At 56.2% G+C, this 20,937-nt stretch overlaps 2 protein-coding genes across 5 annotated transcripts in view; one reads left to right on the top strand and one right to left on the bottom strand.

Annotated features, from left to right (window-relative positions):
- The window catches only part of PLD3 (phospholipase D family member 3), an 18,347-nt gene extending 4,656 nt beyond the window's left edge, over positions 1 to 13,691 (top strand). Inside the window, exons 2-13 of one of the 4 annotated variants that reach the window (XM_006096728.3) lie at positions 17 to 142; positions 5,386 to 5,476; positions 5,568 to 5,642; positions 5,726 to 5,868; positions 6,327 to 6,510; positions 7,877 to 7,997; positions 8,076 to 8,203; positions 9,521 to 9,721; positions 11,619 to 11,758; positions 12,362 to 12,527; positions 13,014 to 13,113; positions 13,194 to 13,691. In XM_006096728.3, the coding sequence (XP_006096790.1) occupies positions 5,450 to 5,476; positions 5,568 to 5,642; positions 5,726 to 5,868; positions 6,327 to 6,510; positions 7,877 to 7,997; positions 8,076 to 8,203; positions 9,521 to 9,721; positions 11,619 to 11,758; positions 12,362 to 12,527; positions 13,014 to 13,113; positions 13,194 to 13,381 (1,473 nt within the window). In that variant the 5' untranslated portion in view covers positions 17 to 142; positions 5,386 to 5,449 and the 3' untranslated portion in view covers positions 13,382 to 13,691. Of the gene's footprint in view, positions 1 to 16; positions 143 to 4,360; positions 4,394 to 4,736; positions 4,881 to 5,385; positions 5,477 to 5,567; positions 5,643 to 5,725; positions 5,869 to 6,326; positions 6,511 to 7,876; positions 7,998 to 8,075; positions 8,204 to 9,520; positions 9,722 to 11,618; positions 11,759 to 12,361; positions 12,528 to 13,013; positions 13,114 to 13,193 lie in introns of those variants that run through there. The other 3 variants (XM_006096726.2, XM_006096727.1, XM_006096729.3) reach the window with 3 other exon arrangements.
- Positions 13,692 to 14,450: 759 nt separating this feature from the next.
- On the bottom strand, positions 14,451 to 20,675 carry HIPK4 (homeodomain interacting protein kinase 4). Its single transcript, XM_006096730.3, has 4 exons — positions 20,211 to 20,675; positions 17,934 to 18,290; positions 15,436 to 16,269; positions 14,451 to 14,917 (listed from the first exon to the last, which is right to left on the bottom strand). The coding sequence occupies exons 1-4, from the start codon at positions 20,673 to 20,675 to the stop codon at positions 14,738 to 14,740; spliced, it is 1,836 nt and encodes a 611-aa protein (XP_006096792.1). The 3' UTR covers positions 14,451 to 14,737.
- Positions 20,676 to 20,937: the final 262 nt, after the last annotated feature.

Raw genomic sequence — 20,937 nt, forward strand, 5'->3', positions numbered from 1 at the left:
AGACTTCGTTTTTCAGGGGACACACAAGATTATCTGTGATCAATTAGGGGACATACAGTTCTCACCAGCCAGCTTGTATCGGAAGTGTGCTGTGCTACCTGCCTGCCGTGGATGGATTCATTGACTTCCCAGCAAATGTGAGGTTGGTATATAAGTCGCCCACCGTCTGAGAATGAAAGTAAGGCTCAGAGAAGGGAGCCTCTTTTCCCAGTGACACACAGAGCTGAGACCTGGATGCGGGGCTCTGGGACTTTGAGACCCACCCCCATATACCATTTGGAGATCCCCCAGCCACTGTGCCCCAGACAGTGTCTAAACTGTAAGATGATCCCATTTTATAGATGAGGCCAGCAGGGCTCAGAGAAGTAAAGCCCCCAGCCTGAGGTGACTCCCGAAGGAAGTGACAGTGTGGGATTTGAACCCTGGACTCTCCAACCCAAAGCTGTGGAGGAGGGATCAAATCTTCCCAACCCCACCCCCTCACCCAGGAGTGGAGTGTTCGGGGAGCCGTACCAATGTGTCTCGAAAGCCTTGTGGGTTTTGCTTCCTCCTTTCCTGCGGTCTGTGGTGTCACACAAGCAGGGAGGGCACAGGTCAAGGGGACAGGACATTCCATGGGCGGGAGAGGTGCAAGGAAGGGGAGCGTAAGGACCAGCCTGGTCATTGCCCTGGAGCCCCGCGGGGGCTTCTAGGAACCTGGGAACCCAGGAGACCAGCTGGGGACAGTGCCAGCACCTGCCAGCCTGGCTCGGAGCCCTGCTGCTCCAGCCCTTCAGTTCATCCTGCCTGCTCCCCTGGGACCTGGGGTGGGAGCGCCGGATACTTCTCCAGCTGAACTCACAGTCCTTTTCTGAAGACTAGAATGTGGGGGGAGGGCACTCCAGCTAGGAGCCTGAGCCTCATCTTTTAATTTCCATAGACGTCCTATGTGCATTTTAAAAATTAAATAGCAACTGAACTGCAACCACCTTGGCTGGAGTTGGGGATAGTAATGATGCCTTTTTTCTTTCTTTTTTTTTTTTTTTTGGCTGTTAGACTTGACACATCACATTTATTCAGAACCTCTTACATGCCCATTCTGTACGCTTGATATGTATTAATCCTTTAGTTTGAAGGATCCACCTGGATAGTTGTTTTTTAATATATTTTTATTGATTTCAGAGAGGAAGGGAGAGAGAGATAGAAACATCAATGATGAGACTCATTGATTGGCTGCCTCCTGCACACCCCATACTGGGGATCAAGCCCGCAACTGGGCATGTGCCCTTGACTGGAATCCAACCTGGGACCCTTAAGTCCGCAGGCTGATGCTCTATCCACTGAGCCAAACCAGCTAGGGCCATTCATTCTTTATTCCTGCTCTTTTCCTCAAATTTGCTCCTCCTTAATCTTCCCTAGCTCAGCTACTGGCATCTCCATCCTTGAGTTGCTCAGGCCCAAACCCCTGGAGTCATCCTCAACTCCGTCCTTTACCTGGATTCTGCATCCAATTGGACTAGAGATCCCATCAGCTCCACCTTTAAAATGTAACCAGACTCCATCCAATCTTCTAGTGGCTGCCCCCACCCTGGTCCTGTCCACCTTGACTCCACCCTGGCCTCCCTGCTCCAGCTCCTGTACCCCCTTCCCCAAGTCTGCTCACCACACAGCCAGGGGGAACCTGCAAATCACACCAGTTGTCCATGTGGCTGTAACAAGTTACCACAATCGGGGTGGTTTAAAACAACAGAAGTTTCTTCTCACAATTCTGGAGGCTAGAACTCCAAAATGAAAGTGTTAGCGAGGCCATGGCCCCCCCACCCCCCAGAGGCTCTAGGGGAGATTCTGTTCCCTGGCTCTCCCAGAATCTGGTGGCTCAAGGCATATCTGGGTTTACGGCTACATCACTCCAATCTCTTCTGTCTCTCAGAGACACTTGGGCCCACCCAGATAATCCTTTATTCGATTAGATCTGCAAAGACTTTTTTTTCTTTTAATTTAAATTTTATTTTTCAATCACAGTTTACATTTAATATTATTTTGTGTTAGTTTCAGGTGTACAGCATAGTGGTTAGACAACCATATACTTGATCACGTGTTCCCCTGATATTTCCAGTACCCACCTGGCACCTTGCATAGTTATTACAATATTACTATCTTCCCTATGCTGCACTTTACATCCTGTGACTATTCTGTTACTACCAATTTGTACTTCTTTTTGTTTGTTTGTTAATCCTCACTGGAGGATATTTTTCCCATTGATTTTTAGAGAGAGTGGAAGGGAGGGAGGGGGAGAGAGAGAAACATCGATGTGAGAGAGACACTTCTGTGCACAGACTGCCACTAATCAGCCACACTGGCCAGGGCCCAATTTGTACTTCATAATCCCTTCACCTTTTCACCTCCCCTCTGGCAACCGTCAGTCTGTTCTCTGTAAGGACCCTTTGTAGATGTCACATTCTCAAGTTCCAGGGGTAATGCCACATCAGATATATCTTTTTTGAGGCCACAATTCAACCCACTACAACACCGAAGGCAGGACCCTCCTCTGCTCAGGCCCTCTCTTCACCATGGTCCAGGTAACCCTGTATGGCCTGCTCCTGTCACCTCCCAGACTCATGTCTCCCTCTCCTGCGTGCCTACTGTGCTACAGACGCACTGGCCTTCCCTCTGCTTGGAACACTTCCCCAAGGAAGTCCAGGTAGCTCCTTCTCCCGGGAGGCCTTCTCCGACTTAATTAAAATTGCAAACAACCCCACCCCCACCCTTACCCCATCCCTCTTTCCTGATTCTCTGTAGTTCTTATTACTATAATTTACATATAATTTACTGATTTTGCTTTTTGTCTGTCTTTCCTCATGTCTGTTTTGATCACAGCATTATCCCCAGAGCCTAAAACAATACCAAGTACACAGGTACTCAATAAATATGTGTAAAATTCATGAACAACCTTATGAAAAGTGCTATTGTTACCATGCCCATTTTGCAGATGGAGAAACTAAGGCACAGTTGCATTGTCATTTTTCAAGGTCATACGGTCACATAAGTGTGGAGGCTCATATATGAATCCTCATATATGGAACCCACTTCTCCAGTACTAGTGTTTTGCTTTGATGAAAGTACAACAGAAGTTACAACCAAACCCCTCATTACAGTCCCTGTAATCACTATACTAGTAGAATTTGAAAGCCAGAAGGTCACTAACCGTTTCAGTGAACTCCCTCTATTTTCTTCCTGTTTTCGATTTATTAGCGGCGTCCCGGTTCCCCAGGCTCAGTGTGTTCAGTCCTGCCCCTCACCTCTCCAAGCCTCACTGCTCCCTCAGTTTTGCCCTTGTTCATCTCAGCTTTCCTAACTTCACATCTGCTGTTCCAACCCCTTAATCTTAATACAACATTTCTCACCCAGGCCTTTGCAAATAAATAACCGGCAAGTCCTGGCTGGTGTGCTCAGTGGTTAGAGTGTCAGCCAAGGGACCAAAGGGTCATGGGTTCAGATTCAGGGTCAAGGGCTCCTACCTGGTTTGTGGGTTCGCTCCCAGCCCCTGATGGGGGCTCATGCAAGAGGCAACCAGTCCATGTGTCTCCCACATCAATGTTTTTCCCACTTCCTCCCTCCCCTCCACTCTCTCTGAAAAGCAATGGAAAAAATATCCTCAGGCGAGGGTTAACAAAAAAACAAGGCCTAAGTTGTTTCCTGCCCCATACCTCCTTCCCCCACCCTGAAACCCTGCTACCAACCACCTCTAAGACTGTTGTCTCCTTGCTATCTTCTGCTCTGTAATCTCAGAATACCGTGGTCTGTCGCCAGTTCTTGCTGGATCCATTTGCCCCGTCTCCATTGGTCTCCCTGCAATGAGAGGATGGGTCTAGCCGAGCCCTACTTCCCCAACCTGGGATCCTGAAAATACAAATATATTAAAATGCAATTCTAACCCACCCCCAAGTCCCGCTCTCAAAGCAACCACTTCTGACGCTCTTCTCAAAAATATACTTTTCTGCATTTATCTGTTAACTTCCTGCCTGGCTGGGGGGGAGCGGGTCCTGCCCCCCTTTCACTGACAGAAGTGGGTGGGGAAGGGTTCTCCAATTTATATCTGCAGTGATGGCCTTAATCCTCCTTGGGAGATAGGAGACTGAGGGGTGGGAAACCCAGCCTATCCGCGAGCCAGAGCCTGGATTCAGAAACAAAATTTTTAAAAATCCTTATCAGTTGGCTTTTTAAAAAATGATAAATCAAGTAAAATAGACTCCAACAGAAAACCCACCGTCTCCTTTCCCCGCCCTGCTCTTCACACGCAGAGCGTGAGCTGTCACTCAACTTTGATGTCTCCATTTTATAAGTTTTTAAAACATTATCTTATGTATTTATGTTTGATTAGGCAATGCATGCCCGTGGTACGAAACTTCACAAGGTTTGTAGAGAGAAAAGATGGGGGGTGGGGGCGGTGTCTTTTTAAAATTCTCACCCGGGAGTACGTTTCTCACCGATTCTAGAGACGGAGAAACATCCCTCGGCCGCCTCCACAGCGCCCCCTACGGGATCAGACCGCAGCCTCTTCGCTGGGCGGCAGGAGGTTCTAACCAGCCCAGCCCCCGGCGGGGACGCGGGGGTCCTTTTTCTTTACCTGTGGCTTCCCTGCCTTGTACGGGTGGCTCTGGGGTCGGGTGCAGCAAAGTCCGTGCCCCGGCCATGTACTCTCCCCGCCAGGCCAGGTAGGCGGAACCTACCTGGGGGCCCGGCCCGCCTGGTCCCTGCGCAGACTCCCTGCTGCAGAGGCGGAGCCTCCTCGGTCCCCGCCCCCGCCTTCCACTCGCCCCAGTTCAGCCTGTTGGGGCAGAAGCTGGGGCCCCGCAGAGTAGCAGCTGCAGCTTGCCGACCGAAGCCGAGGCCCCTCCGGGGTAGGGGAGGGGAGGCGGGCTGGGGGGATGGGCTGGGGGCTGGCGGGAGGCCCAGGATGGTCCTGGGCTCCCGGCCTGAGCTGGCTGGTGGGTACCTGGGGGTCAGAACGGAGGAGGCACCTGGAAAATGCCCCCTGGCTAGGAAAGCCAGGCACAGAGGTTTGGGGCTCCGCCGGGCTGACCCCATCCGAAGCTGTCTCTCTGGGAATGTCGCTTAGCGCTCAGAGAAGGCAAGGTGCTGGTGGGTTGCAGAGCGGGCACTGAAAGGGCGGCTACCGCCTGTCGTTGGGAAGAGAGCAGAGGCGTTAGAGCTTGAGGGATTTCGAAATCCCTGCTGACCAGCGGTCTGCTTCCTCCTTTTGGGCTGGCGGGCTCCGTGCCATTGACCCCCGTGATCATGGACAGAACCCAGTGGATCCCGTGAGCCCCAAGACTCATCCGCCTTGTGTGGTGTCAGCCAAAAGCCCAGAGCACCCCCACACAGTGCCAGCTTTTGTTCCCACAGTTTGGAGACCCTGATACACCCACTTTCCTACCTGCACTCTGCGTGCCCCCGGCTGCCTGGCAAGATGAAGCCTAAACTGATGTATCAGGAGGTAGGTGGATGGGGCCCCAGTGGGGAGGGACTGGGTACAGTGGAGAGTAGGGGCCCCCGTGTCACCCCCAAACCACCTTGTTGTTCCTCAGCTGAAGTTGCCTACTGAGGAGTCCGTCGGTGAGCTGCCCATGAATGAGATCGAGGCATGGAAGGCTGCTGAGAAGGTAGGAGCCCGCGGCCACCCTGGTCTGTCTCAGGCATGGGCCGGGCTGGGCCCCCTGGGCTGGCTGACCGCCTCTTCCCACAGAAAGCCCGCTGGGTCCTGCTGGTTCTCATCCTGGCTGTTGTGGGTTTCGGTGCCCTGATGACTCAGCTGTTCTTATGGGAATACAGCGACTTGCATCTCTTTGGAGCCAACCAGCCCCCAGCACCCTGCTATGACCCCTGCGAGTAAGTGGGGAAGTAGAGAGCCTGGATGGTGGGGGAAGAGCCCTGACAAGCGAGGGACGCTTAGACACACCAGGAAGGGCCTGCCGTCAGCATCACCCAGTGCCCATGACTGTGAGGTGGTTGCAGACTCCCAAGTGCACCACGGGCTCTTCCCTCCGTGCCCACCCCCGTCCCCTGACACTGTTCCCATGGCAGCCACAGCATCATCTTCTGTCCAGGTCTGTGAAGAGACAGGCACACACAGACACACACTGCATCATCTGTCCACATCTGTGACAGGCATCCACACGGACGTCCACATGCACACCTTCCTTTCACACCTCCAGGTAGACAAAGGCATGAATTCAGAGAATCATGACTACAGGCACGCACAATACACAGTCTTCCATCCTGGGTGGGCAGACAGGTGAGCTGGGGGTCTGCTATGCCTGATACCAGCCGCCTCCCCCGTCCTGCAGAGCAGTGCTGGTGGAGAGTATCCCCGAGGGCCTGGACTTCCCTGAGGCTTCCACTAGCCACCCCTCCACCAGCCAGGCTTGGCTGGGCCTGCTTGCCCGGGCCCACAGCAGCCTGGACATCGCCTCCTTCTACTGGACCCTCACCAACAATGATACCCACACTCAGGAGCCCTCTGCACAGCAGGTACCTGGCAACCCGGGCCCTGGTGGGAAGCAAGGGGGCAGTGGGAGGCATTAGGAGTGGGGGTGCAAGGGTTTTTCCTGCAGCCCAGGAGACAGGTAGGCATGTCTCATTCCACGGGTTGGACACAGGTGTTTGGAAGCAACTGTCTTCACATGGCCCTCTGGACCGGGGGTGTTTGTCACCGTCCTCTGTCGGCCTCTGAATGTCGGGTGTGGGTTTGGTTACGAGGGAGTAGGCTGGCAGATGCCACTCACAAGCTGCCCCGACCCTGTCACCCCAAGAAATGGAAGAGCCGAGTGAGAAGCAGCCCAGCCTCTAGCCAGGCTGCCGCTTCCCTTGGGCAGGTCACTGCCACTCTCAGGCTTCAGTTTCCTCACCTGTGGAATGGGGCCAATGCATAGCACCCACCCCTTAGGAGGATGGAACCGGCTAATCATGCACATTATAGCGTGGTGCCCGACACAGTCAGCCCTTTATAAGCATTTGTTATCAGTATATTCTTGTGGTCTGCAGACAAACTTAAAAACCATAAAGCTTCAAGGTTTGGGAAGGAGCAGTCTAGGTGGATCACCCCTTCGTTGAAAATCACAGAAGTTTCCCTTTTTTTTTCTCTTTCTGCTGCCTCTTTCTGTGAGAAATGGGCTTAAAATTTATTTACACTGTGGGGCTCCTTAAGCACTACCTGAAAAAAATTACAAAAGTTAGAAATGATAGGTACTCGCACTCCTTGCTGCTCCCACTGGAGTGGTTCAAAGCGCAAGCACAGGCCTGGGGGGCAGACAGCCTGGGTTCGAGTCCTGCTTCACCACTGAATCCTCCGGCGCTGCTTCCTCATCTGCTGCTTCCTCGGGATGGTACTCAGACTTGCCCCCTCGGTGAGAGTGGTGAGAATTCAGTGAGTTCAGACGTGAAGGGGCTTAGAACAGGCCCCTCTCAAGTAGGAACCAGGGAATCGTGGGCTGTTACTATTACTGTTATTGGCATCACCAAGCCTCACCTGTACCTTCCCAGGCCCCCAGCCTAAGCCAAACCCCCAGTATCCTGTAAAGTGCCTGGAGGCCCCTATGGTACCAGGCATTGACACTTCCAAGGGAGGATCTTGGGAAGGTCCCTGGAATGGCACGGGAGTGGCAGGGAGGCCCTGACGAAGCTCAGAGCGGCCAGTTATTAAAACAAGTAAAGGTTTTAATATCCTAACCTGTAAAGCCATCCCTGGGCATACTGGCTAATGTAAAGCCTGCTCACTCCTGATCTCATCTGGAAGCCCAGTATCAAAACAAGCCCATGAGGTGCTGTGTGGGGCTGGAGAGCTGGCTGGGCCAGCCCCTCAGAGGCTCTGCTCCTCCCCATCCCCCCCCCTCCCAAGGGTGAGGAAGTCCTCCGGCAGCTCCAGACCCTGGCACCTCGAGGTGTGAAGGTTCGCATCGCTGTGAGCAAGCCCAGCGGGCCCCAGCCCCAGGCGGACCTGCAGGCCCTGCTGCAGAGCGGTGAGTTGTGGGCAGCTGGGTGCAGGCTGGGCTGGGCTGTCCAAGCCAGCCCCTGACCCCCACTCCTGTCGGTTGCAGGTGCCCAGGTCCGCATGGTGGACATGCAGAAGCTGACCCATGGCGTCCTGCACACCAAGTTCTGGGTGGTGGACCAGACCCACTTCTACATCGGCAGTGCCAACATGGACTGGCGCTCCCTCACCCAGGTCTGCCTGCACCCTGCCCACCCGCCTTTCCAGACCACTCCCCGCTCCACAGGTGCCCAGCCTCCAATGACACCCTCTTCAATCCCAGAGTTCTCTCTCCAGTCCTCAATGGCTTCCTTCCCACTTTCTACCAGGAAAGTCCCCAAATCCAGCCCTCTACTGCCCTCCACCTGTCATGGGAGCTTGGGGCTTCCTCTGGTCCCCAGTGACAGCGGCCAGGCCCTCTCCAGGGCATTCAAGGCCCAGTCCACCCATTTGGGCTTCATTATTCATTCTCTGATGCCTCCTCTAAGCCCAGCTCTGCTCTGGGTAACGCTGGGAACACGGAGGTAGCAGATGGACTACCCAGTGCGGAGACAGGCCAGTCACCAGGTAGTGTCAGCCCAGAGGAGTCAAGGCTGGGATGGGGGAAGCACAAGCAGAGAGGTCTGAGCCAGGAAGGGGGCCCCAAACTGGGGTATCAGAAGGGCTCTCAGAGGAGGAAATAACTAATCTGATAACTGAAGGATCTGTAGGAACCAGCACAAGACAGGATAGAGGGCATAGCTCAGGCAGTGATCATTTGCTCAGCCCCTAATCTCACCAACTCCTTGGGGAGATGCTGAACATACAGCTGTGGCTGAGACATCCCTGCTGTCTTTCCTCCCAGTCTAATGGGGAGATGGGTTTGCCACCAGAGAGAGTGATGAGGGAAACCCAAGGGGCCGTGAGAGCCCAGAGGAATGCCTGAAGCAGTCTGGGCAGTCAGGGGAGGCTTCCTGGAGGAGGAAACTGTCAGCTGAAACCTAAGAATAAGCAGGAGCTCCCTCATTGGAGGGTAGAAGTGACAGCATATGCAACGGTTCAGGAAACCTGGAGCTTTGGAGTGACATTGATTTTCATAAAAATTTGACTAAAGATATTAGTCTTGAATCAAGTTCATGCCCATTCCAGGGCTTTAGATGGAGGTCTGGGGGTGAGGGGGAGCTGAGGGGCAAAAAGAAGGGAGAGAGCCCAGCTGGCGTGGCTCAGTGGTTGAGCATCGACCTATGAACCAGGATGTCATGGTTCAATTCCTGGTCAGGGCATGTGTCTGGGTTGTGGGCTTAATCCCTAGTGTGGGTGTGCAGGAGGCAGCCAATCAATGATTCTCTCTCATCATTGGTGTTTCTGTCTCTCTCTCTCCCTCTCCCTTCCCCTCTGAAATCAATAAAAAAATATATATATGTTTAAAAAAAAAAGAAGGGAGAGGGGATTTTGAGGGGCATGGGAAGGAATGGGGATTTTGAGGGGGCATGGGAAGGCCACTACCCCAGGCCCAGCATTTCCCTCCCACAGGTCAAGGAGCTGGGCGTGGTCATGTACAACTGCAGTTGTCTAGCCCAAGACCTGACCAAGATCTTCGAGGCCTACTGGTACCTGGGCCAGGAGGGCAGCTCCATCCCGTCAACCTGGCCCCAGTCCTATGACACCCTCTACAATCAAAAGACACCAATGGAGATCTGCCTCAACGGGACCCCTGCTCTGGCCTACCTGGCGGTGAGTCTGAAGGAAGAGTGGCCTCTCACACCCTGGCCACATGCCCTCACACACGGCCTCCATCCAGCCCTGCCCAGGGATTGGTGGGGAGGGGGTCCGGACCACTAGCCCTCACTCCTGCTCAATCTACTTAGTCAGGGGCCTGGGCTGTATCCCAACCTCACTAGGCCTCAGATTTATCTAGAAAATGTTTACAACCTCTTAGGGCTTACATGGACCCAGCTATACCTCCCCATTAGCCCTAAATCCAGCTGAAAATTCGGTTCCTCAGTCACACTAGCCACATTCCAAGTGCTCAGTGGCCACATGGAGCAAGCAGCCACCTCAGGACAGTGCAGGTACAGAAACATTCCCATCGCTGCAGTTCTGTGGACAGCGCCGGCTGTCTCTGTGGCAGATGCTGAGCACTCTAGACAAGGCACTGCTGTTGTGGAGTTTGTTTTGTTAATTCTCATACAAGGATATTTTTCCATTGATTTTTTTTAGAGAGAGTGGAAGGGAGAGGGAGAGACAAAGAGAGAGACACATCGATGTGAGAGAGACACACCGATTGGTTGCCTCCTGTACACTAGGGATTGAGCCTGCAACCGAGGTACGTGCCCTTGAGCAGAATCAAACCTGGGACCCTTCAGTGCATGAGATGATCTCCAACCAACTGAGCCACACTGTCTAGGGCAGTGATGGCGAACCTTTTGAGCTCGGCGTGTCAGCATTTTGAAAAACCCTAACCTAACTCTGGTGCCGTGTCACATATAGAAATTTTTTGATATTTGCAACCATAGTAAAACAAAGACTTATATTTTTGATATTTATTTTATATATTTAAATGCCATTTAACAAAGAAAAATCAACAAAAAAATGAGTTTGCGTGTCACCTCTGACACGCGTGTCATAGGTTCGCCATCACTGGTCTAGGGCAAGGCACTGCTCTTTTTAGCTATTGATATTTTCACTAGTTGGGGTGGCCAACCTTGTCCCCGTCAGTCCCCCCAAACAAGTCACCTGGCCAAGCCCAGTCATTGTGGGGGGGCCATACACGGTGTATGGATGCTGGGGTCCTGTACTCCAGTGGTCTCCCACAGGGGATTGAGGGTTCCCCCTCTCAGAACCTGAGTTTGCTCACCTGCCCTGAGGCTGGAGAGAGCTGGGTAAAGGGCCTGGTGTGGCATGGGCACACGAGGGGTGCCCTCAGGGGGGCCTGTGAGTGAGTCAGGGGTGAAAGCAATGAGAGCAGAGGTCCTCACACCTGAGCGTGCATCAGAACCAGCGGGAGTGCCCTAGCGGTTTGGCTCAGTGGGTAGAGCATCGGCCTGTGGACTGAAGGGTCCCAGGTTCAATTCCGGTCAAGGCACATGCCTGGGCTGCGGGCTCAATCCCCAGAAGGGGGCGTGCAGGAGGCAGCTCATCATTGATGTTTCTATCTCTCTCTCCCTCTCCCTTCCTCTCTGAAACCAATTAAAAAAGAGAGAGAGAGCACCACCGGGAATGCTATGTCACCAGATCCCTGGGCTCCACCTCAGCACCCTCATTCAGGATGCCATGTGTAGTGAGGCCCACAGACTTGCAATTCTAACAAGTTCCCAGTTGATGCTGTTAGTGCTGGATCGGGGACCTTTTGTCTTGAACCACTGGGTTAGAGCATAAATTCTGGAACCAGACAGCCTGGTTCAAATCCTGGCTCAGTTTATCAGCTGTGTGACTCAGGCCAGTCACTTACCCTCTCTGCGGCTCAGCTTCCTCACCCGTGAAATGGACGTCATAAGCATCCTTCCCCTTCATGGAGGCTGCAGATTCAGCAAGGCCGCAGGACCCGGCTAGTGACAAGCTGCCTGTACACGGGTCCATTGTGATGGCACCCCTGGCATGGCACACGTCTTACCTGTCCCCTCGCCCCCAGAGTGCGCCCCCACCCCTGTGTCCGAGTGGCCGCACCCCAGACTTGAAGGCTCTGCTCAGCGTGGTGGACAATGCCCGGAGTTTCATCTATATCGCAGTCATGAACTACCTGCCCACCATGGAGTTCTCCCACCCGCGCAGGTACTGCTGGGTGGGTGGACAGGGAGCCGCTGGAGTGGGAGAGGGAGTGAAGGGGCCCAGAAAGCAGGCAGTGGAGCCGAGGCAAGGGCACAGATGGAGGTGAAGCGATGGGGAGAGGCAGAGAAGACAGAGGTAACAGGGAGAGGGGCCTGGGTGCTCCAGACAAGGGCAGAGGGGTCAGAGAAAAGGATGAGAATATTGGAGTTAGGGGGGTGAGATGGGGACTGGAGGCCAGAGGCAGGGGGAGCAGGATTTCTGGAGTGGGAAGCAGGGAGCGTGGGCTGGAGACAGATGAGGGCTCGGGGAATGGGGGCTGAGTTTTCAGGGTTGGGGCAGCAGGGTTAGGGGGCTCAGAGCAAGTAGTAGGAGCAGCAGACAAGATGATGGAAAGGCCGGGTTTGGGGGGGGGCAGGAAGGGGAGCCAGAATCAGGGAGTAAAGGATGTGGTATTTAAGGAGGCAGGAACAGGACCGGGAGTCAGAGATGAGTGGTCTTAGGGTTTGGGGGCTCTCAGAGCTGAGGCAGGGCCCAGGCCTCGCTCCATCAAGCCAGGAGTGAGGCTTGTGGATAACGCCACCCTGTGCCCTGCACCCCCACCCCAAGGTTCTGGCCTGCCATCGATGATGGGCTGCGGCGGGCTGCCTACGAGCGGGGCATCAAGGTGCGCCTGCTGGTCAGCTGCTGGGGTCACTCTGAGCCGTCCATGCGAGCCTTCCTGCTCTCCCTGGCCGCCCTGCGTGACAACCACACCCACTCCGACATCCAGGTGGTAAGCGCCGCCACAGACCACTCCTAACCCCTGTGCTGGGCAGTGCTGGGCACAAAGTACTTGTGGAGCTCACCTGACAGACACCCCAGAGTGAACCGTGCGGTGACGGGGAGACCGTGCGTGAGGCCCAGGTTTGGGGGGGCAGGGTGGAGGGTGCGGGTGGGATGGGAGTGCCCAGAGGAAACACCTGCCCCAGCCTGAGGGGACGGAAGGCTGTCTGGAAAATGGGACATCTGAGGTGCGGCCTACGGGGCCGTTCTAGAGGAGCCCCTCTGGGAGTCACTCTAGAGGGAACGGTGGCAAATGAAGTCATTGGGCCTCCCAGCCAGCGTTGCCTGAAAGCCACCCCTCCAGACCCTGCTCTGGCCCTGTGGTTTTCACGGATTCCCCAATCCTACAGACCTGTCCCCATTCCCCACCCCACACCCGGGGGCGTCTCTAACCCACCGCACCTCCCACTGCTTTCCATTCTCCCCTCTCCCCCAGAAACTCTTTGTGGTCCCTGCGGACAAGGCGCAGGCCCGGATCCCGTATGCCCGCGTGAACCACAACAAGTACATGGTGACCGAGCGTGCCGCCTACATCGGTGAGTGTCCGAGCACCGCCGGGGGCTGGGAGGGGGTCCAGGCACTGCCACAGGCCCTGACTCTGCCCCCTGCCCTGTAGGAACCTCCAACTGGTCTGGCAGTTACTTCACAGAGACGGCGGGCACCTCGCTGCTGGTGACACAGAACGGCGAGGGCGGCCTGCGGAGCCAGCTGGAGGCTGTTTTCCTGAGGGACTGGGACTCCCCTTACAGCCACGACCTCGACGCCTCAGCCGACAGCGTGGGCAATGCCTGTCGCCTGCTCTGAGACCTGTCCCAGCAGACAGGCTGAGGCCTTCAAGGCCCCCACACACCCAGATGCCCTGGGTCGTGGTCCCTGTCCCCGTAGCCCTGCTTCTGTCTGTCCCGTTGTGGCTCCACAGACCCCTTGCTCTCCCACCTCTACCTTCACCCCCGGCAGCCTGATGCTGTGGCCCCAGATCCCAGCTGAGCTGGGGGAGGGATCAGCCCCAGAAGAAGTGGGGATGCATGCTGGGCCAGTCCCCCGGCCTCCCCCCGTTCCCAGGGCAAAGAGGGCCCAGGTTCTAATAAGAAGTAAACAACTTGTCTGTACAGTCTCTGCCTGACTGAGTGGTGTGAGGCAGGGTGTTGTTGGGATCGGGGACAGCCAGCATGGGCCTCTGGTGGGGACATGAGCATGTACACTGAGCTCTTAACATGTGCTGGAATGTACTTAGTACATAGCATGTGACTGACATGTGCTGAGTCTTCAGGGAGTGGCCTGCCATTGCTGAGCATACAGCATGTGGCCCACTAGTTTAGCATGTGCTGAGCTCTCAGCGTGTAACCACACAGGCTGGCATGTGTAACTGGCATGGGCTGGCATGTGCTGAGCATGCAGTGTATGACGGCATGCTTGGTGCATGCTGAGCGTCCTGTAGCCAGCACGGGTTAGTGTGTGCCACACACTGGGCGTGCTCCCAGCAGATGAACCATCGCCATAGCCCGAGGACGGACTCGAATGTCTGAACACTGGCGCATGCACCAAGTGTGAATTGGCACCAGCCAAGTGCATGGCCAGCCTGTAGTGACAAGGACAGGTAAACACACAATGAGACCTTGGCATCTGGCAAGCTTGGATGGGCACCTGCCGGACACAGTGTTCTGAGTGTGGTTCTCGTGTGCTTGTGTGCCAGGCACTGTGCATATTTAGAGATTGGGTCAGTGTGCCAAGCACAGCCTGTCCCAGTGTCCTGGGAGCCCAGCCTCCAGCCTGAGCCAATGGCCAACTGGGTGCAGCATCAGAGCAGGCCTGGGCACTAGCCTGAACCCCCCTCCCCCCTCCCCAGCATGAGGACAGGCATGAGGCAGGGCTGTGAACAGTTCTTTATTGAAATAGGCAGAGACAGCAGGGCCAAGAACGTGCTCAGGGCCAACAGGGTGCAGCCACCTCTCTGTGCCCCTCTGATCGAGGTGGTCACAGGCCAGACACCAAGGCCCTCCTGTGTTTGGGGGTATGTGCAGGCATGCACTGTGGGTGGGGGAATGGGAATTTCTGGATAACTGTTTCTGTAAGAATTTGTGGGTTCAGGGGATGGCTCTGAGGAAGGGATGCCAGCCCAGCTAGCTCAGCCACCAGTGATGGGTGTAGGTGGGGTCACCATCAATGCTGCCCGCCGACATGCTGCAGAAAGCTGGTGGCCCGGGGTGGACCATGTGGGTGGGCATGGCGGGGTGGGAGCCCCTGAGCCCGTGGGCCCCTGATGCCCTCCAGGGCCCAGTCTGGCTCACTAAGCCATTCTCCAGGACAGGTGCTGGGGTCGAAGAGCTCAGGGCTCGGCCTCTGTGGGGTAGAAGAGAGGGCATCAGCCAAGAAGCCACCATCCTGCCCCTCATGGACGCCCTCCTGTCCCACCTGACCCCTTGTCACTTCCTGAAGACGATTCTATGCCGTTGCAACCCTGATACATCCTGGGGCTTCGATAGTGTGTGCTGAGACCAGTGTGCCCTGAGGGGGTGTTAGTGTCTGCTGGGGCTTTGTCACATCTTCCCAGGGTGGGTGAGCATGTGCGGGGCCTTCGTCACTTCCTCCAGGTGGATGACTGTGCCCTGAGTTTTTACACAGCCTGACGGCGTGTTAGTATGTGCAGAGCCTCGCCCATCCTAGTTGTGTCCTGAGTGTGGGTTAGCGTGTGGAGCCTGGTAATGTTCCGAGGTTGGGCTAGTGTGTGTTGGACTCTGAACCAGCTGTTGGCAACACATGTGTGGGGAGCCAAGGCCAGGTTCACACCCCCGCCCCCCGAAGCTCTGTGGGCACCCCTGACCCCAGCCACCTGCACCCTCCCTGCCCACCTGACTCACCTCAGCATCCATAGTCATGTCCTTGACGTCTGGCCCGTCCCCGTCCCGCTTCGGGATGGTGGGCGGCTTTGCGGAGGCTCCGCGGTGCTCTCCCTCTGCCCAGCCGCTGCCCCGGCAGGGCCCCTCCTCCTCGGGCGAGGCCTGGCTCAGCCGGATGAGGTTGCTGAAGTTGGAGTCGGACTTGGAGCCTGTGGGCGGCTTGCGGGCCTTGTGGCGGCCAACTAGCCGGCTGCCGTAGAAGGCCAGGATGGGCTCGGGGCCCGAGTCGGGCACCCGGAGGCCAGCCACAGCTGCCTTGAGTGGGGCCAGCGCACTGGGGGTCTCGCCCCACAGCCCATGGCCCGCCTCCTGCAGGCTCAGGTCATCCAGCTGGTCAATGGCCCTCTGCATGCCCGGTGCCTTCTCCTCACGGAAGAAGGGCCCACTGCCCGCCACGCTGCCGAGACCCACGGCCTCCTCCTCCTCAGCCAGGCGGTAGTAGGGGGGCCCCTCCTCCGAAGCAGCCACCACAGGCGCGGGGGGCTTGCCCTCCACCTGCAGCGAGAGGCGGCAGCTGCGCAGCGACAGCTGGTAGTAGCGGGTGGTCTCGTGGGCACTGCGCAGCTGCTGCATGGACACGAAGGGGTGGCGCAGGGCGGCACTGGGGCTGATGCGCTCGTGCGACTCCCAGGTCAGCATGCGCTTAATCAGCTCCACCATGCTCTTGAGGTCAGCGTGCTCGGCCAGCGCCTCCCGATCCTGGAAGGTTAGCCGTCCAGCTGCCCCGCTGCCATTCACCGTCTCAATCTGGTCCAGTGACTTGAGCATGTACTTGCGGCGCTCCAGTGGGCGTACCTGGTGGGACACAGTGGGCGGGTGGGACACAGTGAGCGGGTGGGACACAGTGGGCGGGTGGGACACAGTGGGCGGGGGTTGACACCGCACCGAGGCCTTGGGCCCGTCACTCCTGTAACTTCCAGCAGGCCCTGCAGTCTGGCCCAGAGCTCTCCTGTTGCTATGAAGTCCACACATCTGAATCCTGATTCCAGTTCTGCCTGTGATCTGACTTGAAGCCCTCTTGCTGCTGGGAGGGCCAAACCTGGTCCCTCTAGTCCAGTGGTTCTCAACCTTCTGGCCCTTTAAATACAGTTCCTCATGTTGTGACCCAACCATAAAATTATTTTCGTTGCTACTTCATAACTGTAATGTTGCTACTGTTATGAATCGTCATGTAAATATCTGATATGCAGGATGGTCTTAGGCGACCCCTGTGAAAGGGTCGTTCGACCGCCAAAGGGGTCGCGACCCACAGGTTGAGAACCGCTGTGTCTAGTCGACTCTAGAGCCCTGTTCCTGCTGGAAGTGGCCTTGCCTGTGTGTTTTGGTCCTCCTGACATCTAACCCAGAGTTATCACTCACTCAAGTTTCACACCTCACCCCAGACCTCCAGTCCTCACCGGAGCTGTGGGCCCAGCCCCTTCCAGCGAGCAGCTAGCAGAGCAACTGCCCTAAGCCTCTAGTCCTCCTTGGAATCAAACCCAGGTCCCTTTTGCTGCTACAGCTTCCACACTCCATCCCAGGCCTCCGGGCCTCCCAGTGGTTGAACCTCCTTGCCACACTAGTTTGGCAACCCCCAGGCAAGAAGCCCTTAGAGGAGCTGCCACATCTTTCAGTCTCATCTTTGGTCTCACGCAGACCTCTCATGTGACAGGTCCTGCAGCTGAGCCAAACTTCCAGTCCTCTGCTGTCTCACCCGGACTCCGCACAGGTGCGTGACTGTAGCTGCAGAGGTGGCAGACAGGCTGCCGTCAACGTCCAGTCCCACCTGGGCCTCATTTACATCCCTCACACTGCACGCGTTTGCCTGACCCCAGATCCGCAGCTGGCAGAGGGGCTACCCCACCCTTTCTGTCACACTGTGGTATAACCCAGACCCCTCTTACTGCAGGGCCCCCAGAGTGACCCTCAAACTTCCAGTCCCACTGTTGGTCTCATCCAGATCTCTCTTGTGACAATCCTCACAGCTGAGCCAAGCTTCCAGACCTCCCTGCGGCTAACCTAGGAGGTAAATGCTCTTCTCGTCTCATTTTCTAGGTGAGGAAACTGAGGCACAGAGAGGTCAAAGACACTTGCCCAAAGTCACACACCTTGGAAGACGGAGCGCAGAGCTCAGATTCAGACCCTTACTAAATACAGGCACTTTCTAAAGTGCTTTATATGTGTTAACTCTTTTTTAAAGTATATTTTTATTGACTTCAGAGAGGAAGGGAGAAGGAGAGAGAGATTGGAACATCAGTGATGAGAGAGAATCATTGATCGGCTGCCTCCTGCCTGGCCCCTACTGGGGACCGAGCTCAAAACCTGGGTATGTGCCCTGACGGCCCTAACCGGGAATCGAACCGTGACTTCCTGGTTCATAGGTCGGTGCTCAACCACTGAGCCATGCTGGCTGGGCTAGATTTCTTTTCTTTATGCGGCAGCCCCCACACTGCTTGCCCTCATTGCACCTGCCCCCCTACCTTGGTCTCAGCCAGGTAGTCAGCCGAAGACTTGAGCTGCCAGGGGTTGGTGGCATCAGGGTGGAGGTTGCGCTTGAAGAAGTGGTGGGCCTTGCGGGCGGCGTGCAGCAGGTGGGGCTTGGGCAGGCCCTGGGTCTCACAGATGTAGCGCACCTGGTCATACTCGTTGTTGCCAGGGTAGAGCGGCCAGCCCAGGTGCAGCTCGGCCATGACACACCCCAGTGACCACACGTCCACCTTCTCACAGAAGGGCAGCCCCAGCAGAATCTCGGGGGCCCTATAGAAGCGCGACTGGATGTACGGCTCCTTCACGTAGCGCACCTCGCTGAAAATGCTGGCTGAGCCAAAGTCGATCACCTGTGTGGAAAGGGCGCCCAGTGGGCAAGGCATGGGTGGGGACAGCAGATCTGGGCCTCAGCTGGCGTCTCTCCCAGTGTCTGTCTGCTTCTGCCATCTGTCTGTCGCTGTCTGTTAGTCTGACCGCTTATGTCGCTGCCTGCCTCCTGCAGCCTGTCGCTGCTTTGTGCGTCGGTATCTGTTTCTGTTTCTCTCCACTAGAATGGATGCCTGTGAGCATTAAACCCCTCTCGTGCTCTCTCACCCCACACCTTGTCCATCAGCGAGTCTTGTTGGTTCCACCTTCTGAACAGATGAAGCATCTGCTCACTGTGCATCGAAGCCACAGCCCCGCCGGGTCCTGCCTCCATCATTTCCTGCCTAGACAGCTCTCCCTGCTCCCGCCTCTGCCCCCCAGTGTGTTCCTCACGTGTGCTCTGAGAGATCCTGTGAACACCTGATCGGGTCACATACCTCCCGGCTCAGCATCCTCTTGTGGCTTTACTACATCCTGTGATAAAAGCCAAAGTCCTCACCACAGGCCCGAAGGCTCCTACAATCTGCCCGTCCCATCTCTGCCCTCAGCTCCTCCCACCTTCCCCCTCACTAACCTGCTCCAGCCCCAGGAGCCTCTCACTGCTCCTGAATAAGCCGGATATATTCCCAGCTCAGGCCTTCGCAGGGCTGTTTCTTCTGCCTGGAATGCTCTCTCCTTGGTGTCCACGTCGCTCACCCTCACTTCCTCAGGTCTTTACTCCAGTCACCTTCTCAGGGAGGCCTCCCCGCACCATCCTATCAAACACCAGTCCCCTCCCCCTCCTACTCCCCTTCCTGGCCTCTGCTTTTCTCCATAGCTCTTAACACCATTTCACAAACTATATGTTTTATATTTTTATTGAGTTCATTGTTTTTCTAACCAACTAGGATTTGAGTCCCATGAGGGCAGGATTTTGTCTGTTCACTGCTGAGTCCCCAGATGCCTTGAACAGCGACTGGCACAGAGCAGGAGCTTAGAATGAATGAATGAATGAATGAATGAATGAATTTTTAATCTATCATTGTCTTTCTGTCTCACTTGTATCTCTTGTTCTTTCTTTGCCGCTTCATGGCTTGTCTGTGTCTCTCCCCTCTGTGTCTCTCTCCACGCGTCTCTAAGTCACCCCCTAGAAAGACACCTCCCAGCAGCCCAGGTCCTCCTCCTTATCAAGCACTGTTACACCCACACAGGTCTGACATTCAGGTAGCACTGACTCCACAGCAGCGCTGTGCTGGGGGTGCCAAGGGCACAGTGGTGACCAAAATTGCCTTGGCCCTGCTCTCACGGCGCTCCTAGCTCCTATCATCAGGGGACAATAACAAACCCAGAAACAGACACAAGGGCAGGGGTGGGATGGGGAGCCCAGGAGCTCTGACGGGGTCGGTCGGGGTGGGATGGGGGAGCCCAGGAGCTCTGACAGGGTCAGGGTGGGATGGGGAGCCCAGAGCCCAGGAGCTCTGACGGGGTCGGGGTGGGATGGGGGAGTCGGGGTGGGATGGGGGAGCCCAGGAGCTTGCACCAGCACGGGGTCAGGCCCGGAGCAGACATTCAGAAAGTGTTTGTTGACAGGCAAGCTCACTGTGACGAGGTATGGCACTGCCATCCTCCAGTTGCTCAGGCCAACAGGCTTTTGTGCCCCCCCCCCCCCAGTCCTCTCTGACACTTCATATAAGACCCATCAGCAAGCCCTGTTGTCTCCATTTCCAAAATCTATTCAGACCCACCCGTGCCCCTCCTCCCTCCCACTACCCCCCCCAAGTCTAGTCCCGCCCAGCCATGTCTCCCACCTGGACTGGGGCAGTCGCCCCTCACTGTCTTCCTGCTCCTCACAACCAGAGCGCCCAGGGCTGGGGAAGGCTGGGAGGGGACAACAGGAGATGCTGCCACCCAGGGCGGCCCCTCACCTTGACCCTGAAGGGGCAGCGGGTCTGGTCCACCAGCATGATGTTCTCAGGCTTGAGATCGGCGTGGATGATGGCCAGCTCCTTGAGCCGGGCCAGGGCTCTGAGCACCTGCAGGGTGACCGTGCGGATGTGCCGGGCAGGAAGCGGCGCAAAGTTGTTCTCCTTCTGAAATTCAAAAAGGTTTTGCTCCAGCAGCTCAAAAACCAGGTAGAACTTGAGGGCGTCGTGGAAGAACTCGAGGAAGCGGATGACGTGGGCCTCCTCGGGGTCCAGGCCCCTCATGCAGCGCAGCAGCTTCAGCTCGTTCTTGATGATGCGGTTGCGGTAGGCATCGTTCTTGAGGATCTTGATGGCCACCATCTCGCCCGTGCTTCGCCGCCAGCCCTTGGCCACCTCCCCGAAGGTGCCCTTGCCCAGCACCTCGATGATGTCGTAACAGTCAGTCTCTGACTGGATGGTGGCCATGGTGCCCCGGCCGCCAGACACCACCCTGCCACCACCTCTGCCCCACCTCTGTCTTGAAGGCCTCCTGGCCCTCCTCTGCCCCTGTCCCCGAGGCACCCCCAGTGGGGGAAAGAGAACGTCACTCGTGCCTACTACCCCTGTGAGGTTTGCCCTCGCCTCCCGGCACCTCACAAACCCCCTGGGCCACACGGGGAATATGCCAAGAGTTGCACCCTCCCCCAAAGCCCTCCTGGCTTGGGACGAGGGGCCCCAGGCCCCCCCA

The sequence above is a fragment of the Myotis lucifugus genome, unplaced genomic scaffold (genome assembly GCF_000147115.1).
Source record: "Myotis lucifugus unplaced genomic scaffold, Myoluc2.0 scaffold_185, whole genome shotgun sequence".
Lineage (NCBI taxonomy): Eukaryota > Metazoa > Chordata > Mammalia > Chiroptera > Vespertilionidae > Myotis > Myotis lucifugus.

Bases quoted from the DNA above. Each gene is read 5' to 3' on its own strand.
- HIPK4 (XM_006096730.3), bottom strand. From the start codon at position 20,675: ATGGCCACCATCCAGTCAGAGACTGACTGTTACGACATCATCGAGGTG. The intron at 18,291-20,210 runs GTGAGGGGCCGC...CTTTCCACACAG, and splicing joins GCTGCCCCTTCAGGGTCAAG to GTGATCGACTTTGGCTCAGC. The intron at 14,918-15,435 runs GTGAGTCAGGTG...TCTACCCCACAG, and splicing joins ACATGACTATGGATGCTGAG to AGGCCGAGCCCTGAGCTCTT.